General features: G+C 48.6%; 2 protein-coding genes across 2 annotated transcripts in view; one reads left to right on the top strand and one right to left on the bottom strand.

The window, feature by feature from the left end:
* Positions 1-5185: 5185 nt before the first annotated feature.
* Positions 5186-5581, top strand: NRARP (NOTCH regulated ankyrin repeat protein; the record flags this gene model as incomplete). Its single annotated transcript, XM_082208737.1, has 1 exon — positions 5186-5581. The coding sequence occupies exon 1, from the start codon at positions 5207-5209 to the stop codon at positions 5579-5581; it is 375 nt and encodes a 124-aa protein (XP_082064863.1). The 5' UTR covers positions 5186-5206.
* A 9137-nt stretch (positions 5582-14718) lies between these two features.
* The window catches only part of LOC309524281 (protein AMBP-like), a 15992-nt gene continuing 3210 nt past the window's right edge, over positions 14719-27500 (bottom strand). Inside the window, exons 3-9 of the mRNA XM_082208738.1 lie at positions 26069-26213; positions 25480-25581; positions 24296-24333; positions 24019-24100; positions 20621-20788; positions 17187-17351; positions 14719-14847 (exon numbers count right to left, since the gene is read on the bottom strand). Of these exons, the coding sequence (XP_082064864.1) occupies positions 14813-14847; positions 17187-17351; positions 20621-20788; positions 24019-24100; positions 24296-24333; positions 25480-25581; positions 26069-26213 (735 nt within the window). The 3' untranslated portion in view covers positions 14719-14812. The remainder of the gene's footprint in view (positions 14848-17186; positions 17352-20620; positions 20789-24018; positions 24101-24295; positions 24334-25479; positions 25582-26068; positions 26214-27500) is intronic.

Consider the following 27500-nt stretch of genomic DNA (forward strand, 5'->3'; position numbering starts at 1 on the left):
CCTTAACCCCTTTCTGTCTGTCTCCCCCCCAGTATAAACCAGTCCAAACTGGGAAGGGGGGTCTCTAAAAGGCGTCCTTAACCCCTTTCTGTCTGTCTCCCCCCCCACTTTAAACCACTTTAAACCAGTCCAAACTGGGAAGGGGGGGTCTCTAAGAGGCGTCCTTAACCCCTTTCTGTCTGTCTCCCCCCCCAGTATAAACCAGTCCAAACTGGGAAGGGGGGTCTCTAAGAGGCGTCCTTAACCCCTTTCTGTCTGTCTCCCCCCCCACTTTAAACCACTTTAAACCAGTCCAAACTGGGAAGGGGGGGTCTCTAAGAGGCGTCCTTAACCCCTTTCTTTCCACTTGAAACTGGGAAGGGGGGGTCTCTAAACGGCGTGCTTAACCCCCTTCTCTCGCCACTTTAAACCAGTCCAAACTGGGAAGGGGGGGTTTCTAAAAGGCGTCCTTAACCCCTTTCTGTCTCCCCCCAGTATAAACCAGTCCAAACTGGGAAGGGGGGGTCTCTAAAAGGCGTCCCTAACCCCCTTCTCCCCCCTTTTAGGAACCAGGGAGGGGGGTCTCTAAGCGGCGTCCCTAACCCCCTTCTCCCCCCTTTTAGGAACCAGGGAGGGGGGTCTCTTAGCGGCGTCCCTAACCCCCTTCTCTCCCCACTTTAAACCAGTCCAAACTGGGAAGGGGGGGTCTCTATCCCCCGGTTCCCCCCCCCAGGCAGGTCTTTAACTCTCTCCCTTGATGGGAAAGTAGAGGGTCCTTAACTCCCCCCCCCGGGAGGGTCCCTAACCAGTCTTGAACCCTCGACTCCCTTGATCCCATTGGGGGTGGGTCTTTAACTGGGGGGGTGTCTTGAACCCTGAACCCATTGTGGTGGGGTCTTTAACTCGGAGCGATTTTAACCCATTGGGGGGTCTTTAACTCGGAGTTCTTGAACCCTGAACCCATTGAGAGGGGTCTTTAACCCCCCCTCCCTAACCCCCCCTCCTCTCTGCCTCAAAGCTAGCACCCCATCCCCCCATGGGGCTCTAAGCACAGCCTTAACCCCCCCTTGGAGGGTCTTTAACCGGGCGGGGGGAGGTCTTTAACCCTTTCCCTCCCACCCCCTGCCAGAGGGTCTCTAGCACACACTCCCCCTTGCAGGGTCCTTAACCGGGTGGGTCCTTAACTCCCCCTTGGCCCGTCTTTAACCAGGTGGGGGGAGGTCTTTAACCCCAAACTCCCTTCCCTAACCTCCTTAACCCATTGAGGGGGGGGTCCTTAACTCCCCCTTGGAAGGTCCTTAACTCTCTTTCCTAACCACCTTAGCCCACTCAGGGGGGTCTTTAACCCTTGACCTCCCACCCCCTGCCAGAGGGTCTCTAGCACACACGGGGGGCTCTAAGATCAGCCTTCACTCCCCCTTGCAGGGTCCTTAACCAGGTGGGGGGAGGTCTTTAACCCTCAACCCCCTTCCCTAACCTCCTTAACCCATTGAGGGGGGGTCCTTAACTCCCCCGGGTTAAGGTGGTGCTGCTGCTGGGGTCTTTAACCCCAAACTCCCTTCCCTAACCTCTCTATCCCATTGGGTGGGGGGGGTCCTTAACCTCCTTAACAGATTGAGGTGGGTCTTTAACCCCTCCTCCTTAACCCTTTCCCTCCCACCCCCCTGCCAGAGGGTCTCTAGCACTCCCCCACGGGGCTCTAACTCCCCCTTGAGGCGTCCTTAACCGGGTGGGTCCTTAACTCCCCCCTTGGAAGGTCCTTAACCGGGTGGAGTGAGGTCTTTAACCCCTGACTCCCTTCCCCAACCTCCTTAACCCACCAAGGGAGGTCTTTAACCCTTTCACCCCCTGCCAGAGGGTCTCTAGCACACACGGGGGGGGGGCTCTAAGATCGGCCTTCACTCCCCCTTGCAGGGTCCTTAACCGGGTGGGTCCTTAACTGGGTGTCTGCTAGTGGGGTCTGTAACCCGAAACTCCCTTCCCTAACCTCCTTAACCCATTGAGGGAGGGTCCTTAACCCACTCTGGGAGGTCTTTAACCCCTGAACCCGGGCCGAAGACAGGGCTCTAACTCCCTTCCCCAACCTCTCTATCCCATTGGGTGGGGGGTCCTTAACGGATTGAGGGGGGTTAACTCCCCCTTGGAAGGTCCCTAATCAGGTGGGGGGAGGTCTTTAACCCCGAACCCCCTTCCGGAATCTCCTTCCCCCAGTCCCTAACTAGGGGGTCCCTAACTTGGAGCGCCTCCCTTCCGGAACTTTCTTCACCCCTTGAGGGAGGTCTCTAACCCCTCCTCTCGAACCCGCCTCCTCGAACCCAGAACCTCCCTGCTAGCACCCCCCCGGGCGGGGCTCTAACCTCGGCCTGGGGGGGTCTTTAACCCCCTCCCCCCTGCCGCAGGGGGTCCCTAACTCGGAACGCCTCGAACCCTCAACTCCCTTTTAGTACCTTAACCAGCGGGTGGTGGGGTCTTTAACCTCCTGGGCCCATTGAGGGGTCCTTAACCCTGGGGGGGGTCTTTAACCCCATACTCCCTTCCGGAACCTTCTTAGCCCACTCAGGGAGGTCTTTAACCCCTGAACCCGGGATCAAGACAGGACTCTAACGGGTGGCGGCGGGGTCTTTAACCCCAAACTCCCCCATTGGTGAGGTCCTTAACCCTTTCCCTCCCGCAAAGCCCCGAACCCGAAGGGTCCTTAACCGGGCGGGGCTACTGGGGGGGAGGTCTTTAACCCCCAACTCACCCCATTGGGGGGTCCCTAACCTCCTGATCCCATTGGGTGGGGTCCTTAACCTTAACCAGCTGGGGTCTTTAACCCCCAACTTAGCCCATTGGGAGGTCCTTAACTCCCCATAGCAGGGTCCTTAACCAGGCGGGGCTAGCGGGGGGGAGGTCTTTAACCCCCAACTCACCCCATTGGGGGGTCCCTAACCTCCTGACCCCATTGGGTGGGGGGTCCCTAACCTCTTTATCCCATTGGCTGGCGGGTCCCTAACCTCCCCACCCCACTGAACCCTTAAGCTCCCGGAACGCTCCGAATCCTCGAACCCGGAGCCGGAATCCAGAATTCTCCAAATCCTCGAACCCAGAACCCAGAAATCTCCAAATCCTCGCACCCAGAATCCTTCGAATCCTCGCACCCGGCGCACTCAACTCCGAATCCTCGAACCCAGAGCCAGAATCCAGAAGCCTTCAAACCCTCGAACCCAGAATCCTCGAACCCAAATCCTCGAACCCAGAACCGGAACCCAGAAGGCTTTGAATCCTCGCACCCAGCGCACTAAACTCCGAATCCTCGAACACAGAACCCAGAATCCTCCAAATCCTCGCACCCGGCGCACTAATCCTTGAACCCAGAGCCAGAATCCAGATTTCTCCAAATCCTCGCACCCAGAACCCTTCGAATCCTCGCACCAAACTCCGAACCCTCGAACCCGGCGCCAGAACCCAGAATTCTCCAAATCCTTGAACCCGGCGCACTAATCCTCGAACCCGGCGCCAGAACCTGGAATTCTCCAAATCCTTGAACCCAGAATCCTTTGAATCCTCGAACCCAGAACCCAGAATCCCCTGGCGCACTAATCCTCGAACCCAGAACCCAGAATCCTTTGAATCCTCGCACCCGGCGCACTAAACTCTGAATCCTTGAACCCGGCGCCAGAACCCAGAATTCACCAAATCCTCGAACCCAGAACCCAGAAATCTCCAAATCCTCGAACCCTGAACCGAGAAATCTCCAAATCCTCGAACCCAGAGCCAGAACCCCAAAGGCTTCGAATCCTCGCACCCAGCGCACTAAACTCCGAATCCTCGAACCCAGAACCCAGAATTCTCCAAGTCCTTGAACCCAGAGCCAGAACCCAGAAGGCTTCGAATCCTCGCACCCGGCGCACTAATCCTCGAACCCAGAGCCAGAACCCAGAATTCTCCAAATCCTCGCACCCAGCGCACTAATCCTCGAACCCAGAACCCAGAATCCTTCGAATCCTTGCATCCGGCGCACTAAACTCCAAATCCTCGAACCCAGGGCCAGAACCCAGAAGCCTTCGAATCCTCGCACCCGGCGCACTCAACTCCAAATCCTCGAACCCAGAACCCCGAATTCTCCAAATCCTCGCACCCAGAACCCCGAACCCTCCGACTCCTCGCACCCGGCGCACTAATCCTCGCACCCGGCGCACTCAACTCCGAATCCTCGCACCCAGAACCCCGAACCCTTCAAATCCTCACACCCGGCGCACTAATCCTCACACCCAGAGCCAGAACCCAGAATTCTCCAAATCCTTGAACCCGGCGCCAGAACCCAGAAGGCTTCGAATCCTCGCACCCGGGGCACTAATCCTCGCACCCAGAATCCTTCAAATCCTCGCACCCGGCGCACTCAACTCCGAATCCTCGCACCCAGAACCCAGAATCCTTCAAATCCTCGCACCCGGCGCACTAATCCTCGAACCCAGAACCCAGAATCCTTCAAATCCTCGCACCCGGCGCACTAATCCTCGAACCCAAACCCAGAATCCTTCGAATCCTCGCACCCGGCGCACTCAACTCCGAATCCTCGAACCCAGAACCCAGAATCCTTCAAATCCTCGCACCCGGCGCACTAATCCTCGAACCCAAACCCAGAATCCTTCGAATCCTCGCACCCGGCGCACTCCACTCCGAATCCTCGAACCCAGAACCCAGAACCCTTCGAATCCTCGCACCCGGCGCACTAATCCTCGCACCCGGCGCACTCAACTCCGAATCCTCGAACCCCGAACCCTTCGAATCCTCGCACCCAGAACCCAGAATCCTCCAAATCCTCGAACCCAGAACCCAGAATCTTTCAAATCCTCGCACCCGGCGCACTCAACTCCGAATCCTTGAACCCAGAACCCCGAACCCTTCGAATCCTCGCACCCAGAACCCAGAATCCTTCGAATCCCAGAACCCAGAATCCTTCGAATCCTCGCACCCGGCGCACTAATCCTCGAACCCAGAGCCAGAACCCAGAATTCTCCAAACCCTCGCACCCAGAATCCTTTGACTCCTCGAACCCAGAACCCAGAATCCTCTGGCGCACCAATCCTCGAACCCAGAACCCAGAATCTTTCAAATCCTCGCACCCGGCGCACTCAACTCCGAATCCTCGCACCCGGCGCACCAAACTCCGAATCCTCGCACCCAGAAGCCAGAATTCTCCAAATCCTCGCACCCGAACCCTCGCACCCGCGCCCCTCGCACCATGAACCAAGCCGAGCTCCCCTCCCCCCCGCCCCCCTTGTCCCCGCCCCCCGCGCCCGGCGAGCGCCTCTTCCGGGACGCCGTGCGCACGGGGAACACGGCCGCCGTCCACGCCCTGCTGCGCACCATGAACTCGTGCGAATTCAACGTGAACGCCTTCGGGCCCGAGGGCCAAACCGCTTTGCACCAATCGGTGAGCGACGGGAACCTGGAACTCGTGAAACTACTGGTGCGCTTTGGAGCCGACGTGCGATTGGCTAACAGGGACGGCTGGAGCGCATTGCACATGGCGGCCTTTTCGGGGCACCAGGATATAGTGCTCTACCTGGTGGCCAAGGCCCGGGGGGGCGGGGCGGGAGGAGGGGGCGGGACTTGAACCCGGCGCCGTGCGAGGATCGGACGCGCACGTTGGGAGCGCATGACCCACCACCGACTTTAGGTGCGCAACTTGCACCCGGGACTTCACGTGCTCCTTGGAAGCGCATGGCTTGAACCCACAACGGAGGCCTGTGGGGAGCGCATGAGTTGAACCCACAACTGAGGACTTATGCGCCTGTGACTTGAACCCATGTCGAACCCACAACTGAGGACTTATGCGCCTGTGACTTGAACCCATGTCCAGGACTTCATGGGCCACTTGGAAGCGCATCACTCGAACCCACAACCCGCCACCGCAGTGGACGTTATTGGGCGGTTGGGAGCGCATGACTTGAACCCGCAACCGAGGACTTGTGCGCCGCTTGGAAGCGCATGGCTTGGGATTTCACGGGGTTGTTGGGAATCTGCGGTTTGAACCCGCCACTGGGACTTGATGGGAGCGTGCAAGGACTTCATGCGCCCATTAGAAGGGTGCGATTTGAACCCGCAACCCAGGACTTATGCGCCACTTGGAAGTGCGTGACTCGAACCCGTGGCCAGGACTTAAGGGGCATGTTGGGAGCGCACAACTTGTTGGGAGTGCGCAAGCTGAACCCATGGCCAAGGACTTCATGCGCCCCTTAGAAGGGTGCGATTTGAACCCACAGCCGAGGACTTATGCGCCGCTTGGAAGCGCATGTCTCGAAGCCATGGCCAGGGCATGTTGGGAGCGCACAACTTGAACCCACAACTGGGGTTTCATGGGCGCAATTTGAACCCGTGGCCCAGGACTTAATGCATTGGAAGCGCATGACTTGAACCCACAACTGGGGTTTCATAGGCGCAATTTGAACCCATGGCCAAGGACTTAATGCGTTGGAAGCGCATGACTTGAACCCACTACCAGTGAGGACTTATGTGCCTGTGGGAAGGGTGTGATTCGAACCCACGGCCAGGACTTTGTGGGGAGCGCATGACTTGAACCCGCGACGGAGGATTTCATGTGGCTGTTGGGAGTGCGCACTTTGAACCCATGGCCAGGGCTTCATGGGTCTGTTGGGAGCGCATGATTCGAACCCGCAACCGGGGATTTAATGGGAATGCTGGGAGCGCAGGATTTGAACCCACCACCGACTTGATGTGCCTGTTGGAAGCGCATGACTTGAACCCACCACCGACTTCATGCGCCTGTTGGAAGCGCCTGACTTGAACCCACAACTGGGATTTCATGGGGCTGTTGGGAGTGCGCAAGTTGAACCCATGGCCAAGGACCTAACGCATTGGAAGCGCATAACTTGAACCCACAACCCACTACTTAGTGCATTGGAAGCGCATAACTTGAACCCACAACCCACTACTTAATGCATTGGAAGCGCATAACTCGAACCCACAACCCACTACTTAATGCATTGGAAGCGCATAACTCGAACCCACAACCCACTACTTAATGCATTGGAAGCGCATAACCTGAACCCACAACCCACGACTTATGGGACTTATGTGCCTGTTGGAAGCGCATGACTCGAACCCACGACCGGGGATTTCAGGGGGCTGTTGGGAGTGCGCAATTTGAACCCACAACCCACTACTTAATGCATTGGAAGCGCATCACTTGAACCCACAACCCACGACTTATGGGACTTATGTGCCTGTTGGAAGCGCATGACTCGAACCCACGACCGGGGATTGGGAATGTGCGACTTGAACCCACAACCATGGACTTGTGGGCCTGTTGGGAATGCGCGACTTGAACCCATGGCCAGGACTTGACGGGCGGGTTGGGAGCGCATGAGTCGAACCCACAACTGGGATTCAATGGGGCTGCTGGGAGAGCGCAACTTGAACCCACAACCGAGGACTTTTGTGCACAGCCTGGACTTATGCGCCTGTTTCAAGCGCATGACTCGAACCCAGAACTGTTTTTTGGGGGGCCCACTGCTGAGGGCCTGTTGAGGGCGCATCATGTGCCTGTTGGAAGCGCATGACTCGAACCCACGACCGGGGATTTCATGGGGCTGTTGGGAGTGCGCAACTTGAACCCGCAACCGAGGATTTCATGTGGCTGTTGGGCATGTGCAACTTGAACCCAGAGCCAGGACTTGATGGGTCTGTTGGGAGCGCATGAGTCGAACCCATGACCAGGATCCTCCGAAGGGCATGATTCGAACCCACCACCGACTTTATGTGCGCAACCTGCACCCAGGACCAGGAAGCGCATGGCTTGAACCCGCAACTGAGGATTTAAGAGGCCTGTGGGGGGCGCATGAGTCGAACCCGCAACTGAGGACTTATGCGCCCGTTACTTGAACCCATGTCCAGGACTGAATGGGCCACTTGGAAGCGCATGACTCGAACCCAGGACCGGGATTGAATGGGAGCGCACCATTCGAACCCACAACCAAGGACTTATGCACCTGTTATTTGAACCCATGTTCAGTACTGCCAGGGACTTAATGCCTCCATCAGAAGGGCGCAACTCGAACCCGCAACCGAGGACTTATGGGCCTGTTGGGTATGTGCAACTTGAACCCATGGCCAGGACTTGATGCGCCAATTGGAAGCGCATGACTTGAACCCACAACCGAGGACTTATGGGCCTGTTGGGAATGCGCAGCTTGAACCCATGGCCAGGACTTAATGCACCCCTTGGAAGCGCATCACTCGAACCCACGACCCGCCACTGCAGGACGTTATTGGGCGGTTGGGAGCGCATGACTTGAACCCCCAACCTGGGATTTCATGCGCCTGTTGGAAGCGCATGACTTGAACCCATGGCCAGGACTTCATGTGCCTGTTGGAAGCGCCTGACTCGAACCCGCCGCCGCCGTGGACTTCATGCGCCTGTGACTCGAACCCACCACCCACGGCCACCAAGGACTTATGCGCCTGTGGGAAGCGCATCGCTCGAACCCGTCACCCAGCAGTAGCGCCCATCACCCAGCACAGCTTGAACCCATGACCAGGACTTCATGCGCCCCTTGGAAGCGCATGACTCGAACCCACAACTGAGGATTTAATAGGCCTGTGGGGAGCGCATGAGTCGAACCCACAACCGAGGAATTATGCGCCCGTTGGAAGCGCACGACTTCAACCCACAGCCGAGGACGTATCCGCCCCTTGGAAGTGCGCGGCTTGAACCCAGGACTTCATGCGCCCCTTGGAAGCGCATGACTCGAACCCGCCACCCGCCGCCATGGGGAAGCGGGTTAGACTGGATGGCCGCTGAGGACTCGAACCCATGACCATGGGCCTGTTGGAAGCGCATGACTTGAACCCACCCATGCGCCTTTTGGGAGCGCACAACTCGAACCCATGGCCAGGACTCCATGCGCCTTTTGGGAGCGCACAACTCGAACCCATGGCCAGGACTCCATGCGCCCCTTAGAAGCACACAACTCGAACCCATGGCCAGGACTCCATGCGCCTTTTGGGAGCGCATGACTTGAACCCATGGCCAGGACTCCATGCGCCTTTTGGGAGCGCATGACTCGAACCCATGGCCAGGACTCCATGCGCCTTTTGGGAGCGCACAACTCGAACCCATGGCCAGGACTCCATGCGCCTTTTGGGAGCACACGACTCGAACCCATGGCCAGGACTCCATGCGCCCATCGGAAGCCTGTGACTCGAACCCACTACTGCATAGGACTTCATGCGCATGTTGGAAGCGCACGACTCGAACCCGTGACTCGAACCCACCGCTGCCAAGGACTTCATGCGCCGGTTGGAAGCGCACGACTCGAACCCAGGACCGAGGACTTATGCGCAGGCCTTGAACCCGCCGCCACCTACTCTCGCCATCTACCTCTCTTGCTGCGCAGTGTTGCCTCTGTTGGGGGGCATTGACCCCCCAAAACAGCCCAGATTCTGAGATTTCCCAGCAAATTCTGACATTTGCCAGCCAGATTCGGAGATGTTCCCCCGTTTTGCCCCCCAAATTCTGAGATTTCCCAGCAAATTCTGACATTTGCCACCCAAATTCTGAGATTTCCCCCCGTTTTGTCCCCCAAATTCTGAGATTTCCCCGTTTTGCCCCCAAATTCTGACATTTGCCACCCAAATTCTGAGATTTCACCCCATTTTGCCCCCCAAATTCTAAGATTTGCCTCCCTTTTGCTCCCCAGATTCTGAGATTTCCCCGTTTTGCCCCCCAAATTCTGACATTTGCCCCCAAATTCTGAGATTTCACCCCATTTTGCCCCCCAAATTCTGAGATTTCACCCCATTTTGCCCCCCAAATTCTGAGATTTCACCCCATTTTGCCCCCCAAATTCTAATATTTGCCTCCCTTTTGCTCCCCAAATTCTGAGATTTCCCCCTGTTTTGCCCCGTCAATTTTGCCCCCCAATTTGCCCCCAAATTCTGACATTTGCCACCCAAATTCTGAGATTTCCCCCCTTTTGCTCCCCAAATTCTGAGATTTCACCCCATTTTGCCCCCCAAATTCTGAGATTTCACCCCATTTTGCCCCCCAAATTCTAATATTTGCCTCCCTTTTGCTCCCCAAATTCTGAGATTTCCCCCTGTTTTGCCCCGTCAATTTTGCCCCCCAATTTGCCCCCAAATTCTGACATTTGCCACCCAAATTCTGAGATTTCCCCCCTTTTGCTCCCCAAATTCTGACATTTCCCACCCAAATTCTGAGATTTCCCCGTTTTGCCCCCCAAATTCTGACATTTGCCCCCCAAATTCTCACATTTGCCCCCAAATTCTGACATTTCCCACCCAAATTCTGACATTTGCCCCAAATTCTGAGATTTGCCCCCAAATTCTGACATTTCCCCGTTTTGCCCCCCAAATTCTGACATTTCCCACCCAAATTCTGACATTTGCCACCCAAATTCTGGAAAATACCATTTAATGTCTAGAAAAGGGGGGGATATATTTGGAAAATACCATTTAATGTCTAGAAAAAGGGGGGAAATTCTGACATTTGCCACCCAAATTCTGACATTAGCCCCCCAAATCCTGACATTTGCCACCCCGATTCTGACATTTCCCACCCCAATTCTGAGATTTCCCACCCCAATTCTGACATTTTCCACCCCAATTCTGACATTTGCCACCCCAATTCTGACATTCCCCCCCCAAATTCTGAGATTTCCCGCCCCAATTCTGACATTTTCCACCCAAATTCTGACATTTGACCCCAAATTCTGACATTTGCCCCCCAAATTCTGAGATTTCACCCCATTTTGCTCCCCAAATTCTGACATTTGCCACCCAAATTCTGACCTTTGCCATCCAAATTCTGACATTTCCCACCCCAATTCTGACATTTGCCACCCCAATTCTGACATTTCCCTCTCTTTTGCCCCCCAATTTCTGACATTTGCCACCCAAATTCTGACATTAGCCACCAAATTCTGACATTTGCCACCCCAATTCTGGAAAATACCATTGAATGTCTAGAAATAGGGGAGAAAATATTTGGAAAATACCATTGAATGTCTGGAAAAAGGGGGGGAAATATTTGCATTTTTCATTGGAAAATACCATTGAATGTCTAGAAAAAGGGGGGAAATATTTGCATTTTTCATTGGAAAATACCATTGAATGTCTAGAAAAAGGGGGGAAATATTTGGAAAATACCATTTAATGTCTAGAAAAAGGGGAAAAATATTTGCATTTTTCATTGGAAAATACCATTGAATGTCTAGAAAAAGGGGAAAATATTTGCATTTTTCATTGGAAAATACTATTTAATGTCTAGAAAAAGGGGGGAAATATTTGCATTTTGTATTGGAAAATACCATTTAATGTCTAGAAAAAGGGGGGAAATTTTGCATTTTGTATTGGAAAATACCATTTAATGTCTAGAAAAAGGGGAAAATATTTGCATTTTTCATTGGAAAATACCATTTAATGTCTAGAAAAAGGGGGGGAAATTTTGCATTTTTTTATTGGAAAATACCATTTAATGTCTAGAAAAAGGGGGGAAATATTTGCATTTTGTATTGGAAAATACCATTTAATGTCTAGAAAAAGGGGGGAAATATTTGCATTTTTCATTGGAAAATACCATTTAATGTCTAGAAAAAGGGGGGAAATATTTGCATTTTTCATTGGAAAATACCATTTAATGTCTAGAAAAAGGGGGGAAATATTTGCATTTTGTATTGGAAAATACCATTTAATATCTAGAAAGAGGGGAGAAATATTTGCATTTTTCATTGGAAAATACCATTTAATATCTAGAAAAAGGGGAAAATATTTGCATTTTTCATTGGAAAATACCATTTAATATCTAGAAAAAGGGGAAAATATTTGCATTTTTCATTGGAAAATACCATTTAATATCTAGAAATAATTGTGTTTTTTGGGGGGAAAATACCATTTCATGTCTATTGGGGGTGTGTGGAAAATACCATTTAATATCTAGAAACGGGGGAAAAATATGGGTAGAAAATACCATTTCATGTCTGGAAACGGGGGGAAATATTTGGAAAATACCATTTCATGTCTGGAAACGGGGGGAAATATTTGGAAAATACCATTTCATGTCTAAAAATGGGGGAGAATTAATTGTTTTTTTGGGAAAATACCATTTCATGTCTATTGGGGGTGTGTGGAAAATACCAATTCATGTCTATTGGGGGTGTGTGTGGAAAATACCATTTCATGTCTGGAAACGGGGGGGAAATATTGGTAGAAAATACCATTTAATGTCTAGAAAAAGGGGGGAGATATTTGGAAAATACCATTTACTGTCTAAAAAAGGGGGGAAATATTTGCATTTTGTATGGGAAAATACCATTTAATATCTAGAAAGAGGGGAGAAATAATTGTTTTTTTGGGGGAAATACCATTTCATGTCTATTGGGGGTGTGTGGAAAGTACCATTTAATGTCTAAAAATGGGGGGAAATAATTGGAAAATACCATTTAATGTCTAAAAATGGGGGGAAATATATATTTTTTGGAAACTACCATTTAATGTCAAGAAAAGGGGGGAAATATTTGCATTTTTTATTGGAAAATACCATTTAATATCTTGAAACAGGGGAGAATTAATTGTTTTTTGGGGGAAATACCATTGAATGTCTAAAAAGGGGGGAAATATTTGGAAAATACCATTTAATGTCTAAAAATGGGGGGAAATACTTGGAAAATACCATTTAAAAAAGGGGGGAAATATATTTTTTGGAAACTACCATTTAATGTCTAGAAAAGGGGGAAAATATTTGCCTTTTTTATTGGAAAATACCATTTAATATCTAGAAACAGGGGAGAAATAATTGGTTTTTTTGGGAAAATACCATTTCATGTCTATTGGGGGTGTATGGAAAATACCATTTCATGTCTAGAAACGGGGGGGGGAATATTTGGAAAATACCATTTAATATCTGGAAACGGGGGGGAAATATATGGGTAGAAAATACCATCTTCAAACGGGGGGGGGGTTGTGTGTGTGTTTTTATATAATTACTGCTAATTACTGTCCATTTAATTGCTGCTCGTCTCCCTCAGACAGGGAGACCCCCCCAAAAAAAAATACTCAACCCCCCCCAACAAATCCACCCCCCTTTTTCTACAGAGTGGAACGTCCCGTTTCAATCCCCCCCCCCGTTTTCTACTGAGTGGAACGTCCCGTTTTCCCCCCCCCTTGGAAAATACGAAATATAGTTATTTTAATAGAGATTTTGCGTCGTGTGTTTTTTTCTGGGGGGGGGGGGTTGGGATGGACGGCTGTCAATCATCCTGGAATGGTCCACTTTTTGATAAGGGGGGGTGGCAGCGATTCCAGACGCCCGATTGGCCGGCCGGGTTCCGGGTTCGAGTTCTGCCTGGCGGAGATTGGAGGAGGAGGAGACACCTCCCCCCTTTGGGAAGAATTGGAACGATCCGTTTAGATCGTTAAAAGATCCCTAATGAATGATCCGTTGGCTCCTATTTAGCAGGATTAATTGGCTATTAATCAGATACATAGGCTCCTATTAGTAGGTTTCGTAGGCTTATTATTATTATTATTATTATTATTATTATTATTATTATTAGAATCATTAGAATTATTAGAATTATTAGAATTATTAATTGGCTAATAATAAGATTCATAGGCTCCTATTAGTAGGCTTCGTAGGCTACTATTATTATTATTAGAATTATTAGAATTATTAGAATTATTAGAATTATCAATTGGCTAATAATAAGATTCATAGGCTCCTATTAGTAGGCTTCCTAGGCTTATTATTATTATTATTAGAATTATTATTAGAATTATTAATTGGCTAATAATAAGATTCATAGGCTCCTATTAGTAGGCTTCCTAGGCTTATTATTATTATTAGAATTATTATTAGAATTATTAATTGGCTAATAATAAGATTCATAGGCTCCTATTAGTAGGCTTCGTAGGCTATTATTATTATTAGAATTATTAATTGGCTAATATTCATAGGCTCCTATTAGTAGGCTTCGTAGGCTACTATTAGAATTATTAGAATTATTAATTGGCTAATAAGATTCATAGGCTCCTATTAGTAGGCTTCGTAGGCTATTAGCATTATTATTATTAGAATTATTAGAATTATTAATTGGCTAATAATAGGATTCATAGGCTCCTATTAGTAGGCTTCCTAGGCTCATTATTATTATTATTATTATTAGAATTATTAATTGGCTAATAATAAGATTCATAGGCTCCTATTAGTAGGCTTCGTAGGCTATTATTATTATTATTATTATTATTATTATTATTATTAGAATTATTAATTGGCTAATAATAAGATTCATAGGCTCATTCTTAGAAGGATTAATTGGCTAATAATCCTATCCATAGGCTCCTATTAATAGGATTCATTCATTAATAGGATTCGTATTGGAATTATTAATTGGCTATTACTGCTATCCTATTAGTAGGATCCATAGGCTCCTAATTATCAGGATTAATTGGCTATTAATCAGATTCATAGGCTCTTATTAGAATTTTATTTTATTTTATTTTATTATTTTATTTTATTATTGCCGCAAACCTCAGGGCAAAAACGCCGCATGGATTTATTGATCGGATCTTATTTATTGATCGGATATCGTTTATCGATCAGATATTACTTATTGATCGGATATTATTTATTGATCGACTATTATTATTATTATTTTATTAACGAGTCACAAACCTGGGGCAAAAACGCCGCATTTCTTTATTGATCGAATACGATTTCATTTTATTGATTTTGCCGCAAACTTCGGGGCAAAAACGCCACATTGATTGATTATTGATTGATTGATCCCCGTTGATCGGCAAGTCGTCTTCAGGGCGCCGTCAGACGCAGGAAATCGTCGTCGCCTAAAGAGGAGAGGGGAGAGATTATTGCTTGGAGATCTTGATTAATAATGGGAATATTAATATTAATAATAATAATATTAAAATAATGCTAATAATAATAATAAATAATGCTAATGTTAGGGTTAGGGTTATTAATATTAATATTGGTAATAATATTCATATTAAGAGTAGTAGTTCTTATAGATTCAAGTAGGCAGCCGTGTTGTTCTTGACGCAGTCTAAATATAATAATAGTAATAGTAATAATAATAATAATAATAATAATAATAATAATAATAATAATGGTAATTACCATTATTATTATTATTAATAATAATAATATGAATATTATTATGAGTAGTAGTAGTTCTTATAGATTCAAGTAGGCAGCCGTGTTGTTCTTGACGCAGTCTAAATATAATAATAGTAATAGTAATAATAATAATAATAATAATAATAATAATAATAATGGTAATGATAATATAATTATTATATTATATCATATTATCATTACCATTATTATTATTATTATTATTAATATGAATATTATTATGAGTAGTAGTAGTTCTGATAGATTCAAGTAGGCAGCCGTGTTGTTCTTGATGCAGTCTAAATATTATGATAATAGTAATAATAATGATAATAATAATAATATAATAATAATATTATAATAATAATATAATAATAATATAATATAGTAGTATAGATTCAAGCAGGTAGCAGTGTTGTTTTTGACGCAGATGAAATTAATAATAATAATAATAATAATAATAATAAATTAATAATAATAATAATAATAATAATAATAATAATAATAATAATAATAATAATAATAATAATAATAAATTAATAATAATAAATTAATAATAATAAATTAATAATAAAAATAAAATTAATAATAATAAAATTAATAATTAATCCCACCTTTGGGGGTCCTCCAGAAGGACTAGAACCTTTCCCCCACCCAATATTATTATTATTATTATTATTATTATTATTATTATTATTATTATTATTATTAATAGAATAAAGAATAATAATGATTAATAATAAATAAATAATAGTAACAGTTAATGATAATGATTCGTACCTTCGGGCAGGACCCCTTAGTACTCCTTGCACTCCCTTCTCCTTTCCCCCACCCATTATTATTATTATTATTATTATTATTATTATTAATAGAATAAAGAATAATAATAATAATTAATAATAACAACAATTAATAATCGTTAATAATAATAATGAAGCGTACCTTCGGCCAGGACCCCACAGTACTCCTTGCACTCCTCCTTTCCCCCACCCAATATTATTAATAATAATAATAATAATAATAATAATAATAGAATACAGAATACTAATAATAATTAATAATCGTTAATAATAATAATGAAGCGTACCTTCGGCCAGGACCCCGCAGTACTCCTTGCACTCCTCCTTTCCCCCACCCAATATTAATAATAATAATAATAATAATAATAATAATAATAGAATACAGAATACTAATCATTAATAGTAATTAATAATCGTTAATAATAATAATGAAGCGTACCTTCGGCCAGGACCCCGCAGTACTCCTTGCACTCCTCCTTTCCCCCACCCAATATTAATAATAATAATAATAATAATAATAATAATAATAATAATAATAATAATAATAGAATACAGAATACTAATAATTAATAATAATTAATAATTAATAATAGTTAATGATCATTAACGGCACCTTCGGCCAGGACCCCGCAGTACTCCTTGCACTCCTCCTTTCCCCCACCCAATATTATTAATAATAATAATAGAATAAAGAATAATAATAATTATTAATAATTAATAATTAATCATTAATAATCATTAATAATGATCACTAATCCCACCTTCGGCCAGGACCCCGCAGTACTCCTTGCACTCCCTTCTCCTTTTCCCCACCCAATATTATTATTATTATTAATAATAATAATAGAACAAAGAATAATAATAATAATAATAATAATAATAATAATAATAATAATAATAATAAATCATTAATAATCGTTAATAATGATCACTAATCCCACCTTCGGCCAGGACCCCGCAGTACTCCTTGCACTCCCTTCTCCTTTTCCCCACCCAATATTATTATTCTTATCAATAATAATAATAGAACAAAGAATAATAATAATAATAATAATAATTAATCATTAATAATCGTTAATAATGATCACTAATCCCACCTTCGGCCAGGACCCCGCAGTACTCCTTGCACTCCCTTCTCCTTTTCCCCACCCAATATCATTATTCTTATCAATAATAATAATAGAACAAAGAATAATAATAATAATAATAATTAATCATTAATAATCGTTAATAATGATCACTAATCCCACCTTCGGCCAGGACCCCGCAGTACTCCTTGCACTCCTTCTCCAGGTAGAACTTGTTGGCGTTGGCCCCGCAGCCCCGGAAGGTGACGCAGGCGCCGCGCGAGGCGTCAAAGGCCCAGTATTTTGACGGACAGGGCGGGCCGGGGGTGATTGGCAGGCGGCAGGCGGCTGGGGGGAGAGGAGAGGAGAGGTGGGAGGCGGTCCTAGAGAGGCTCCACAGGAAGTGGGGGCTGGAGGAAGAGGAATTTGGACGGACGGGGGTGATTGGCAGGCGGCTGGGGGGAGAGGAGAGGAGAGGTGGGAGGCGGTCCTAGAGAGGCTCCACAGGAAGTGGGGGCTGGAGGAAGAGGAATTTGGACGGACGGGGGTGATTGGCAGGCGGCAGGCGGCTGGGGGGAGAGGAGAGGAGAGGTGGGAGGCGGTCCTAGAGAGGCCGTGGGGGGGGGGAGAGGAAGTGGGAGCCGGAGGAAGGGGAACTTGGGGAGAGGTTGCTAGAGAGGAAGTGGGAACGAGAGGAAGGGGAAGTTGGGGAGTCGTGCCTAGAGAGGAAGAGGAAGTTGGGGAGAGGTTCCTAGAGAGGAAGTGGGAGCCGGAAGAAGAGGAAGTTGGGGAGAGGAAGTGGGAGCCACAGGAAGTGGGAACAAGAGGAAGGAAGTGGGAGCCGGAGGAAGGGGAACGTGGGGAGTCCTTCCAAGAGAGGAAGTTGGTGAGGAAGTGAGAGCAGGAGGAAGAGGAAGTGGGAGCCGGAGGAAGAGGAATTTGGACGGACAGGGCAGGCCGGGGTTGATTGGCAGGCGGCAGGCGGCTGGGGGGAGAGGAGAGTTTCCATCGACATTCCTAGAGAGGCTCGACAGGAAGTGGGGGCCGGAGGAAGAGGAAGTGGGAGCCGGAGGAAGAGGAACGTGGGGAGTCCTTCCTAGAGAGGAAGTTGGGGAGAAGAAGTGGGAGCCGGAGGAAGAGGAAGTAGGAGCCGGAGGAAGAGGAAGTGGGGGCAGGAGGAAGAGGAAGTGGGAGCCAGAGGTAGAGGAAGTGGGAGCCGGAGGAAGAGGAATTTGGACGGACAGGAAGCTCCGGGGGTGATTGGCAGGCGGCAGGCGGCTGGGTGGAGAGGAGAGGAGAGCGGGGAGGCGGTCCTAGAGAGGCTCCACAGGAAGTGGGGGCTAGAGGAAGTGGGAGCCGGAGGAAGAGGAATTTGGATGGACAGGAAGCTCCGGGGGTGATTGGCAGGCGGCAGGCAGCTGGGGGGAGAGGAGAGGAGAGAGGTTGCTAGAGAGGCTCCACAGGAAGTGGGGGCTGGAGGAAGAGGAAGTGGGAGCCGGAGGAAGAGGAATTTGGACGGACAGGGCGGGCCGGGGTTGATTGGCAGGCGGCAGGCGGCTGGGGGGAGAGGAGAGTTTCCATCGACATTCCTAGAGAGGCTCGACAGGAAGTGGGGGCCGGAGGAAGAGGAAGTGGGAGCCGGAGGAAGAGGAATTTTGACGGACAGGGCGGGCCGGGGGTGATTGGCAGGCGGCTGGGGGGAGAGGAGAGGAGAGGTGGGAGGCGGTCCTAGAGAGGCTCCACAGGAAGTGGGGGCCGGAGGAAGAGGAAGTGGGAGCCGGAGGAAGAGGAATTTGGACGGACAGGAAGCTCCGGGGCTGTGGGGGGGGGAGAGGAAGTGGGAGCTGGAGGAAGTGGAACGTGGGGAGTCCTTCCTAGAGAGGAAGAGGAAGTTGGGGAGAGGAAGTGGGAGCCGGAGGAAGAGGAAGTGGGAGCCGGAGGAAGAGGAATTTGGACGGACAAGAAGCTCCAGGGCTGGGGGGGGGAGAGGAAGTGGGAGCTGGAGGAAGTGGAACGTGGGGAGTCCTTCCTAGAGAGGAAGTTGGGGAGAGGAAGTGGGAGCCGGAGGAAGAGGAAGAGGAATTTGGACGGACAGGAAGCTCCAGGGCTGTGGGGGGGGAGTTAGTGGGAGCTGGAGGAAGTGGAACGTGGGGAGTCCTTCCTAGAGAGGAAGAGGAACTTGGGGAGAGGAAGTGGGAGCCGGAAGAAGAGGAAGTGGGAGCAGGAGGAAGAGGAAGTGGTAGCCGGCTGAAGTGGGAGCCGGAGGAAGAGGAAGTGGGAGCCGGAGGAAGAGGAATTTTGACGGACAGGGCGGGCCGGGGGTGATGGGCAGGCGGCAGGGGGAGAGGAGAGGAGAGCTGGGAGGCGGTCCTAGAGAGGCTCAAGAGGAAGTGGGAGCCGGAGGAAGGGGAAGTTGGGGAGTCCTTCCTAGAGAGGGAGAGGAAGTTGTGGAGAGGTTGCTAGGAAGCACAGGAAGTGGGAACGAGAGGAAGGAAGTGGGAGCCGGAGGAAGAGGATGTTGGACGGACAGGGCGGGCCGGGGTTGATTGGCAGGCGGCAGGCGGCTGGGGGGAGAGGAGAGGAGAGTGGGGAGGCGGTCCTAGAGAGGCTCAAGAGGAAGTGGGAGCCAGAGGAAGGGGAAGTTGGGGAGTCGTGCCTAGAGAGGGAGAGGAAGTTGGGGAGAGGTTGCAAGAGAGGAAGTGGGAGCCGGGAGAAGAGGAAGTTGGGGAGGAAGTTGGGGAGAGGTTCCTAGAAAAGCCACAGGGGAAGAGGAAGTTGGGGAGAGGTTGCGAAAGAGGAAGTGGGAGCCGGAGGAAGGGGAACTTGGGGAGTCGTTCCCAGAGAGGAAGAGGAAGTCGGGGAGAGGTTGCTAGAGAGGAAGTGGGAGGCAGAGGAAGAGGAAGTTGGGGAGAGGTTGCTAGAGAGGCTCCACAGGAAGAGGAAGTGGGAGCCGGAGGAAGAGGAAGAGGAAATGTTCCTAGAGAGGCTCAGGAGGAAGTGGGAGCTGGAGGAAGAGGAAGTTGGGGAGATGTTCCTAGAGAGGGTCTGGAGGAAGAGGAAGTGGGCGCCAGAGGAAGAGGAAGCTGGAGGAAGAGGAAGTTGGGGTCGTTCCTAGAGAGGAAGAGGAAGTCGGGGAGAGGTTGCTAGAGAGGCTCAGGAGGAAGTGGGGGAAACGTTCCTAGAGAGGATATGGGGGGGAGAGGAAGTGGGAGCCGGAGGAAGAGGAAACGTTCCTAGAGAGGCTCAGGAGGAAGTGGGAGCTGGAGGAAGAGGAAGTTGGGGAGATGTTCCTAGAGAGGGTCTGGAGGAAGAGGAAGTGGGCGCCAGAGGAAGAGGAAGTTGGGGGAGGTTCCTAGAGAGGCTCGGGGGGGAGGAAGTTTGACAGATGTTCCCAGAGAGGTTCCACAGGAAGAGGAAGTGGGAGCCGGAGGAAGAGGAAGTGGGAGCTGGAGCAAGAGGAAGTGAGAGGAAGAGGAAGTGGGTCCCCGCCACTGGCCAGAGGATCCAATCAGAAACTGCTGGGGAAGAGGAGAGGTTCCTATAGAGGATACGGGGGGGGAGAGGAAGTGGGAGCCAGAGGAAGAGGAAGTTGGGGAGAGGTTCCTAGAGCGCCTCACCTTCGGTCCGGCACGTCTGCAGACAGGCCCGTTCAGACAGGAAGCGGTTGGCGTTGCCCAGGCAACCGCCGTACAGGAAGCTCTGGCAGGAGCGGGCGCTGGCGTTGTAGAAGTAGCGCAACTCGGCGCCCAGGCAGGGGCCGGCGTCCCGGGGCAGCTGGCAGTCGGCTGGAGAGGAAGAGGAAGAGGAAGTGGAAGTCGGGATTAGCGTGGGAAATCTGGGGAACTTCCTGTATGGTGAAAAGGAGCAGGAAGAGTCTGAGGAACTCCCTGCAACATGAAAGGTAGCGTGCGAAATCTAAGGGAGTGGGAGGAAGAGGAAGTGGGAGCTGGAGGAAGCGGAAGTGGGAGGGGGAATAAGAGGAAGGGAGAGGTTCCTAGAGAGGCTCTGGAGGAAGAGGAAGCCGGGGAGAGGTTCCTAGAGAGGCTCTGGGAGGAAATGAGAGCCGGAGGAAGTGGGGGAGACATTCCTAGAGAGGCTCTGGAGGAAGAGGAAGTTGTAGCTGGAGGAAGAGGAAGTGGGAGGCGGAAGAAGAGGAAGTTAGGGAGACGTTCCTAGAGAGCATACAGAGGAAGTGGGAGCCGGAGGAAGAGGAAGTTGGGGAGACATTCCTAGAGAGGCTCTGGAGGAAGAGGAAGTGGGAGCTGGAGGAAGAGGAAGTGGGAGGCGGCATAAGAGGAAGCTAGGGAGACGTTCCTAGAGGCTCTGGAGGAAGAGGAAGCTGGGGAGAGGTTCCTAGAGAGGCTCTGGAGGAAGAGGAAGTGGGAGCTGGAGGAAGAGGAAGTGGGAGGCAGAAGAAGAGGAAGTTAGGGAGACATTCCTAGAGAGGCTCTGGAGGAAGAGGAAGCTGGGGAGAGGTTCCTAGAGAGGCTCTGGGAGGAAATGAGAGGCGGAGGAAGTTGGGGAGACATTCCTAGAAAGGAAGCGGGAGCTGGAGGAAGAGGAAGTTGGGGAGACGTTCCTAGAGAGGCTCTGGGAGGAAGAGGAAGTGGGAGCTGGAGGAAGAGGCTGTGGGAGGGGGAAGAAGAGGAAGTTAGAGAGACGTTCCTAGAGAGGCTCTGGAGGAAGAGGAAGCTGGGGAGAGGTTCCTAGAGAAGCTCTGGGAGGAAGTGGGAGCCGGAGGAAGTTGGGGAGACATTCCTAGAGAGGCTCTGGAGGAAGAGGAAGTGGGAGCTGGAGGAAGAGGAAGTGGGAGGCGGAATAAGAGGAAGTTAGGGAGATGTTCCTAGAGAGGCTCTGGAGGAAGAGGAAGCTGGGGAGAAGTTCCTAGAGAGGCTCTGGGAGGAAATGAGAGCCGGAGGAAGTGGGGGAGACATTCCTAGAGAGGAAGTGGGAGCCGGAGGAAGAGGAAGTGGGAGGCGGAAAAAGAGGAAGTTAGGGAGACGTTCCTAGAGAGGCTACAGAGGAAGTGGGAGCCGGAAGAAGAGGAAGTTGGGGAGAGGTTGCTAGAGAGGAAGTGGGAGCTGGAGGAAGAGGAAGAGGAAGTGGGAGGTGGAATGAGAGGAAGGGAGACGTTCCTAGAGAGGCTCTGGAGGAAGAGGAAGCTGGGGAGAGGTTCCTAGAGAGGCTCTGGGAGGAAATGAGAGCCGGAGGAAGAGGAAGTTTGGGAGACATTCCTAGAGAGGAAGTGGGAGCAGAGGAAGTTGGGGAGACGTTCCTAGAGAGGCTACGAGAGGAAGGGTAAGTGGGAGCTGGAGGAAGAGGAAGTGGGAGGCGGAATCAGAGGAAGTTAGGGAGACGTTCCTAGAGAGGCTACAGAGGAAGTGGGAGCCGGAGGAAGAGAAAGTTGGGGATACATTCCTAGAGAGGCTCTGGAGGAAGAGGAAGTTGAGGAGACATTCATAGAGAGGCTCTGGAGGAAGAGGAAGCTGGGGAGAGGTTCCTAGAGAGGCTCTGGGAGGAAATGAGAGCCGGAGGAAGAGGAAGTTCGGGAGACGTTCCTAGAGAGGCTCTGGGAGGAAATGAGAGCCGGAGGAAGAGGAAGTTTGGGAGACGTTCCTAGAGAGGCTACAGAGGAAGTGGGAGCCGGAGGAAGAGGAAGTTGGGGAGACATTCCTAGAGAGGCTACGCGAGGAAGTGGGAGCTGGAGGAAGAGGAAGTGCCCCCCCACCCCTGGCCGGAGGAACCAATCAGAAAGCGCTGGGGAAGAGAGGTTCCTAGAGAGGCTCGGGGGGGGGAGAGAGGAAGTAGGAGCCAGAGGAAGAGGAAGTTGGGGAGAGATTCCCAGAGAGGTAGCAGGTGGAATCTGGGGAACTTCCTGCCTCATGAGAAGTAGCGTGCGAAATCTGACTAGCTAGCGTGCGAAATCTGGGGAACTCCCTGCCTCGTGAGAAGGAGTGTGCAAAATCTGACGAAAGAGCGTGCGAAATCTGACTAGGTAGCGTGCGAAATCTGGGGAACTCCCCGCCTCGTGAGAAAAGTAGCGTGCGAAATCTGAGCAAGGAGCGTGCGAAATCTGACGAGCTAGCGTGAGAAATCTGGGGGACTCCCCGCCTCGTGAGAAGTAGCGTGCGAAATCTGATGAAGGAGCGTGCAAAATCTGAGCAAGGAGCGTGCAAAATCTGACTAGGTAGCGTGAGAAATCCGGGGAACTCCCCGCCTCGTGAGAAGTAGCGTGCGAAATCTGACTAGGTAGCGTGCGAAATCTGACAAAGGAGCGTGCAAAATCTGAGTAAGGAGCGTGCGAAATCTGATGAAGGAGCGTGCGAAATCTGACTAAGTAGCATGAGAAATCCGGGGAACTCCCTGCCTCGTGAGAAGTAGCGTGCGAGATCTGACGAAGGAGCGTGCGAAATCTGACAAAGGAGCGTGCAAAATCTGAGCAAGGAGTGTGCGAAATCTGAGCAAGGAGCGTGCGAAATCTGACAAAGGAGCGTGCAAAATCTGAGGAACTCCCCGCCTCGTGAGAAGTAGCGTGCGAAATCTGACGAAGGAGCGTGCGAAATCTGACGAAGGAGCGTGCGAAATCTGACGAAGGAGCTTGCGAAATCTGACGAGGTAGCGTGCGAAATCCGGGGAACTCCCCGCCTCGTGAGAAGGAGCGTGCGAAATCTGACGAAGGAGCGTGCGAAATCTGACAAAGGAGCGTGCGAAATCTGAGCAAGGAGTGTGCGAAATCTGAGCAAGGAGCGTGCGAAATCTGACTAAGGAGCGTGCAAAATCTGAGGAACTCCCCGCCTCGTGAGAAGTAGCGTGCGAAATCTGAGCAAGGAGCGTGCGAAATCTGACTAGCTAGCGTGAGAAATCCGGGGGACTCCCCGCCTCGTGAGAAGTAGCGTGCGAAACCTGGCGAAGGAGCATGCGAAACCTGAGCCAGGAGCGTGCGAAATCTGACGAGCTAGCGTGCGAAATCTGGGGAACTCCCCGCCTCGTGAGAAAAGTAGCGTGCCAAACCCACCTTCCTTGACGTCCGGGAACGCGGGTGCGAATCCGTCGGCCGAGCCTTCCTCCTCAAACAAGGGGGTCCGGCGCACCCTCTCCTGGGAAACGTGGCGCGAGGTCGGTGTGCGAAACGTGCGAAGGTGCAACATGGGTGTCGGAAACGGGGGAACGTGTAACATTATTATTATTATTAGTATTAGTATTAGTATTTTAGTATTTGGGGGTGCAGTAGTGAGGAAGGGGTCACCATGGCACCCCAGGGTGCAACGGGGGTGCCCTTGGGGGTCACTTACCTGGGGCGCATCTTCGGCCTTGGGCGGGACGCACTCCCCTGTGGGAAGAGAGAAGGGGTTTGAACCCGTGTTCAGAGGTGCAACACTGGTGTGAGAAGTGCTCAGCAAAGTGTGCGACATCGGTGTCAGAAGTGCTCAGCAAAGTGTGTAACATCGGTGTCAGAAGTGTGCAACATGGGTGTCAGAAGTGTGCAACATTGGTGTCAGAAGCGCACAACATAAGTGTGCGACATCGGTGTCAGACGTGCTCAGCAAAGTGCGCAACATTGGTGTCAGAAGCGCACAACATAAGTGTGCAACATTGTGTCAGAAGTGTGCGACATCGGTGTCAGAAGTGCTCAGCAAAATGTGTAACATGGGTGTCAGAAGTGTGCGACATCGGTGTCAGAAGTGCTCAGCAGTGTAACATGGGTGTCAGAAGTGTGCAACATCAGTGTCAGAAGTACTCAGCAGTGTAACATGGGTGTCAGAAGTGTGCAACATCAGTGTCAGAAGTGCTCAGCAAAGTGTGCAACATGGGTGTCAGAAGTGTGCAACATGGGTGTCAGAAGTGCTCAGCAAAGTGTGTAACATGGATGTCAGAAGTGTGCGACATCGGTGTGAGAAGTGCTCAGCAAAGTGTGCAACATGGGTGTCAAAAGTGCGCAACATTGGTGTCAGAAGCGCACAACATAATTGTGCAACATTGTGTCAGAAGTGCAACATCGGTGTCAGAAGTGCGCAACATCAGTGTCAGACATGGCCAGCAAAGTGTGCAACATGGGTGTCAGAAGTGCGCAACATTGGTGTCAGATGTAGGCAGGAATTTGAACCTGCAACGTGTGCAACATGTGCAACTTGTGCAATGTTTGCAACATGTCAGAAGTGCTCAGCAAAGTGTGTAGCATGGGTGTCAGAAGTGTGCAACATCGGTGTCAGAAGTGTGTGACATCGGTGTCAGAAGTGTGCAACACTGTCCAAAACGTGGGAATGCGCAACACTGGTGTCAGAAACGTGCGAATGTGCAACATTGGTGTCAGACATGTGTGAACATTGGTGTCAAAATGTGTGAATGTGCAACATTGGTGTCAAAAGTGTGGGAATGTGCAACATGGGTGTCAAAACGTGTGAATGTGCAACACCGGTGTCAGAAGTGTGCAAATCCGTGAAATTCGAACCCGCCGCCTCCTCTCCCCGCAACTCACCTTGGTTGCTCAGGACAAAGATGGCCTCCTCTGGGATCCCCAGTGCGAGGGCCCGCCTCCGGAAGTCCTCCACCAGGTCCTCCCTCAGGGCCGGGGTCCGTCCTGCAAGGGGAGACACGGGTTCGAATCCTTGCAAGATTTGCACGTAGTTACACGGACTCTCCCACAATTCAGCTAGGTTTCACGCTGCGGGGAGCTTGCACGTATCTACACGGACTTCTCCCACACTTGAGCTAGATTTCACGCTGCGGGGAGCTTGCACGTATTTGCACGGACTCTCCCACACTTGAGCTAGATTTCACGCTGCAGGGAGCTTGCAGGCATTTGCACGAATCTCCCACAATTCACGCTCACATTTCCACGGAATCTCCCACCATCCAGCTACATTTCACGCTCACGTTTGCACGGAATCTCCCACAATTCAGCTACATTTCACGCTCACGTTTGCACGGAATCTCCCACCATCCAGCTACATTTCACGCTCACGTTTGCACGGAATCTCCCACCATCCAGCTACATTTCACGCTCGCATTTGCACAGAATCTCTCGCACGTGAGCTCGATTTCACGCTGCGGGGATTAAGACGCACCATAAAGCTTGGCGCTGGTGCTCAGCCCGTGAGTGCTGTTCTTCTCCGTGACCAAGATGGCGAACTCGTCGGGGTCGGCGTGCGCCACGAAGGTCTCCCCGTGCGCCTTCCACCCTGGTAATAATAATAATAATAATAATAATAATAATAATAATAATAATAATAAAAATGATAATAATAATAATAATAATAATAATAATAGATAAAAGGGGGAGAAAAAATAAATAATAATAATAATAATAATAATAATAATAATAATAATAATAATAATAATAGATAAAAGGGGGAGAAAAAATAAATAATAATAATAATAATAATAATAATAATAATAATAATAATAATAATATATTATAGATAAGAGGGAGAAAAATTAACAAATAATAATGATAATGATTATAATATAATGATGATGATAATAATAATAATATTACGATGCTGATGATAGTAATAATAATAAAATAATAATAAGATGATGATAATTATAATAATAATATATTATAGATAAGAGAGAGAAAAATTAACTAATAATAATAATGATAATAATATAATGATGATGATAATAATAATAATATTACGATGCTGATGATAGTAATAATAATAATAATAATAATAATAATAATAATAATAATAATAATAATAATAATAATAATAATAATATAGATAAGAGGGAGAGAGAAAAGTTAATAAATAATAATAATAATGATAATAATATAATGATGATGGTGATAATAATAATATTACGATGCTGATGATAGTAATAATAATAATAAGATGATGATGATAATTATAATAATATAGATAAGAGGGAGAGAGAAGAAATAATAATAATAATAATAAGATGATGATGATAATTATAATAATAATAATATATTATAGATAAGAGGGAGAGAGAGAAATTTAATAATAATAATAATAATAATAATAATAATAATAATAATAATAATAGATGAAAGGGGGAGAAAAAATAATTAATAATAATAATAATAATAATAATAATAATAATAATAATATGGTGATGATGATAATAATAATATTACGATGCTGATGATAGTAGTAGTAGTAGTAGTAATAATAATAATAATAATAATAATAATAATAATAATAATAATATATTATAGATAAGAGGGAGAGAGAAAAGTTAATAAATAATAATAATAAGGATAATAATATAATGATGATGGTGATAATAATAATATTACGATGCTGATGATAGTAATAATAATAATATGATGATGATGATAATTATCATAATATAGATAAGAGGGAGAGAGAAGAAATAATAATAATAATAATAATAATAAGATGATGATGATAATAATAATAATAATAATATATTATAGATAAGAGGGAGAGAGAGAAATTTAATAATAATAATAATAATAATAATAATAATAATAATAATAATAATAATAATATAATCAAGGCACCGACT

The sequence above is a fragment of the Podarcis vaucheri genome (assembly GCF_965113315.1).
Source record: "Podarcis vaucheri genome assembly, chromosome: Z".
NCBI lineage: Eukaryota > Metazoa > Chordata > Lepidosauria > Squamata > Lacertidae > Podarcis > Podarcis vaucheri.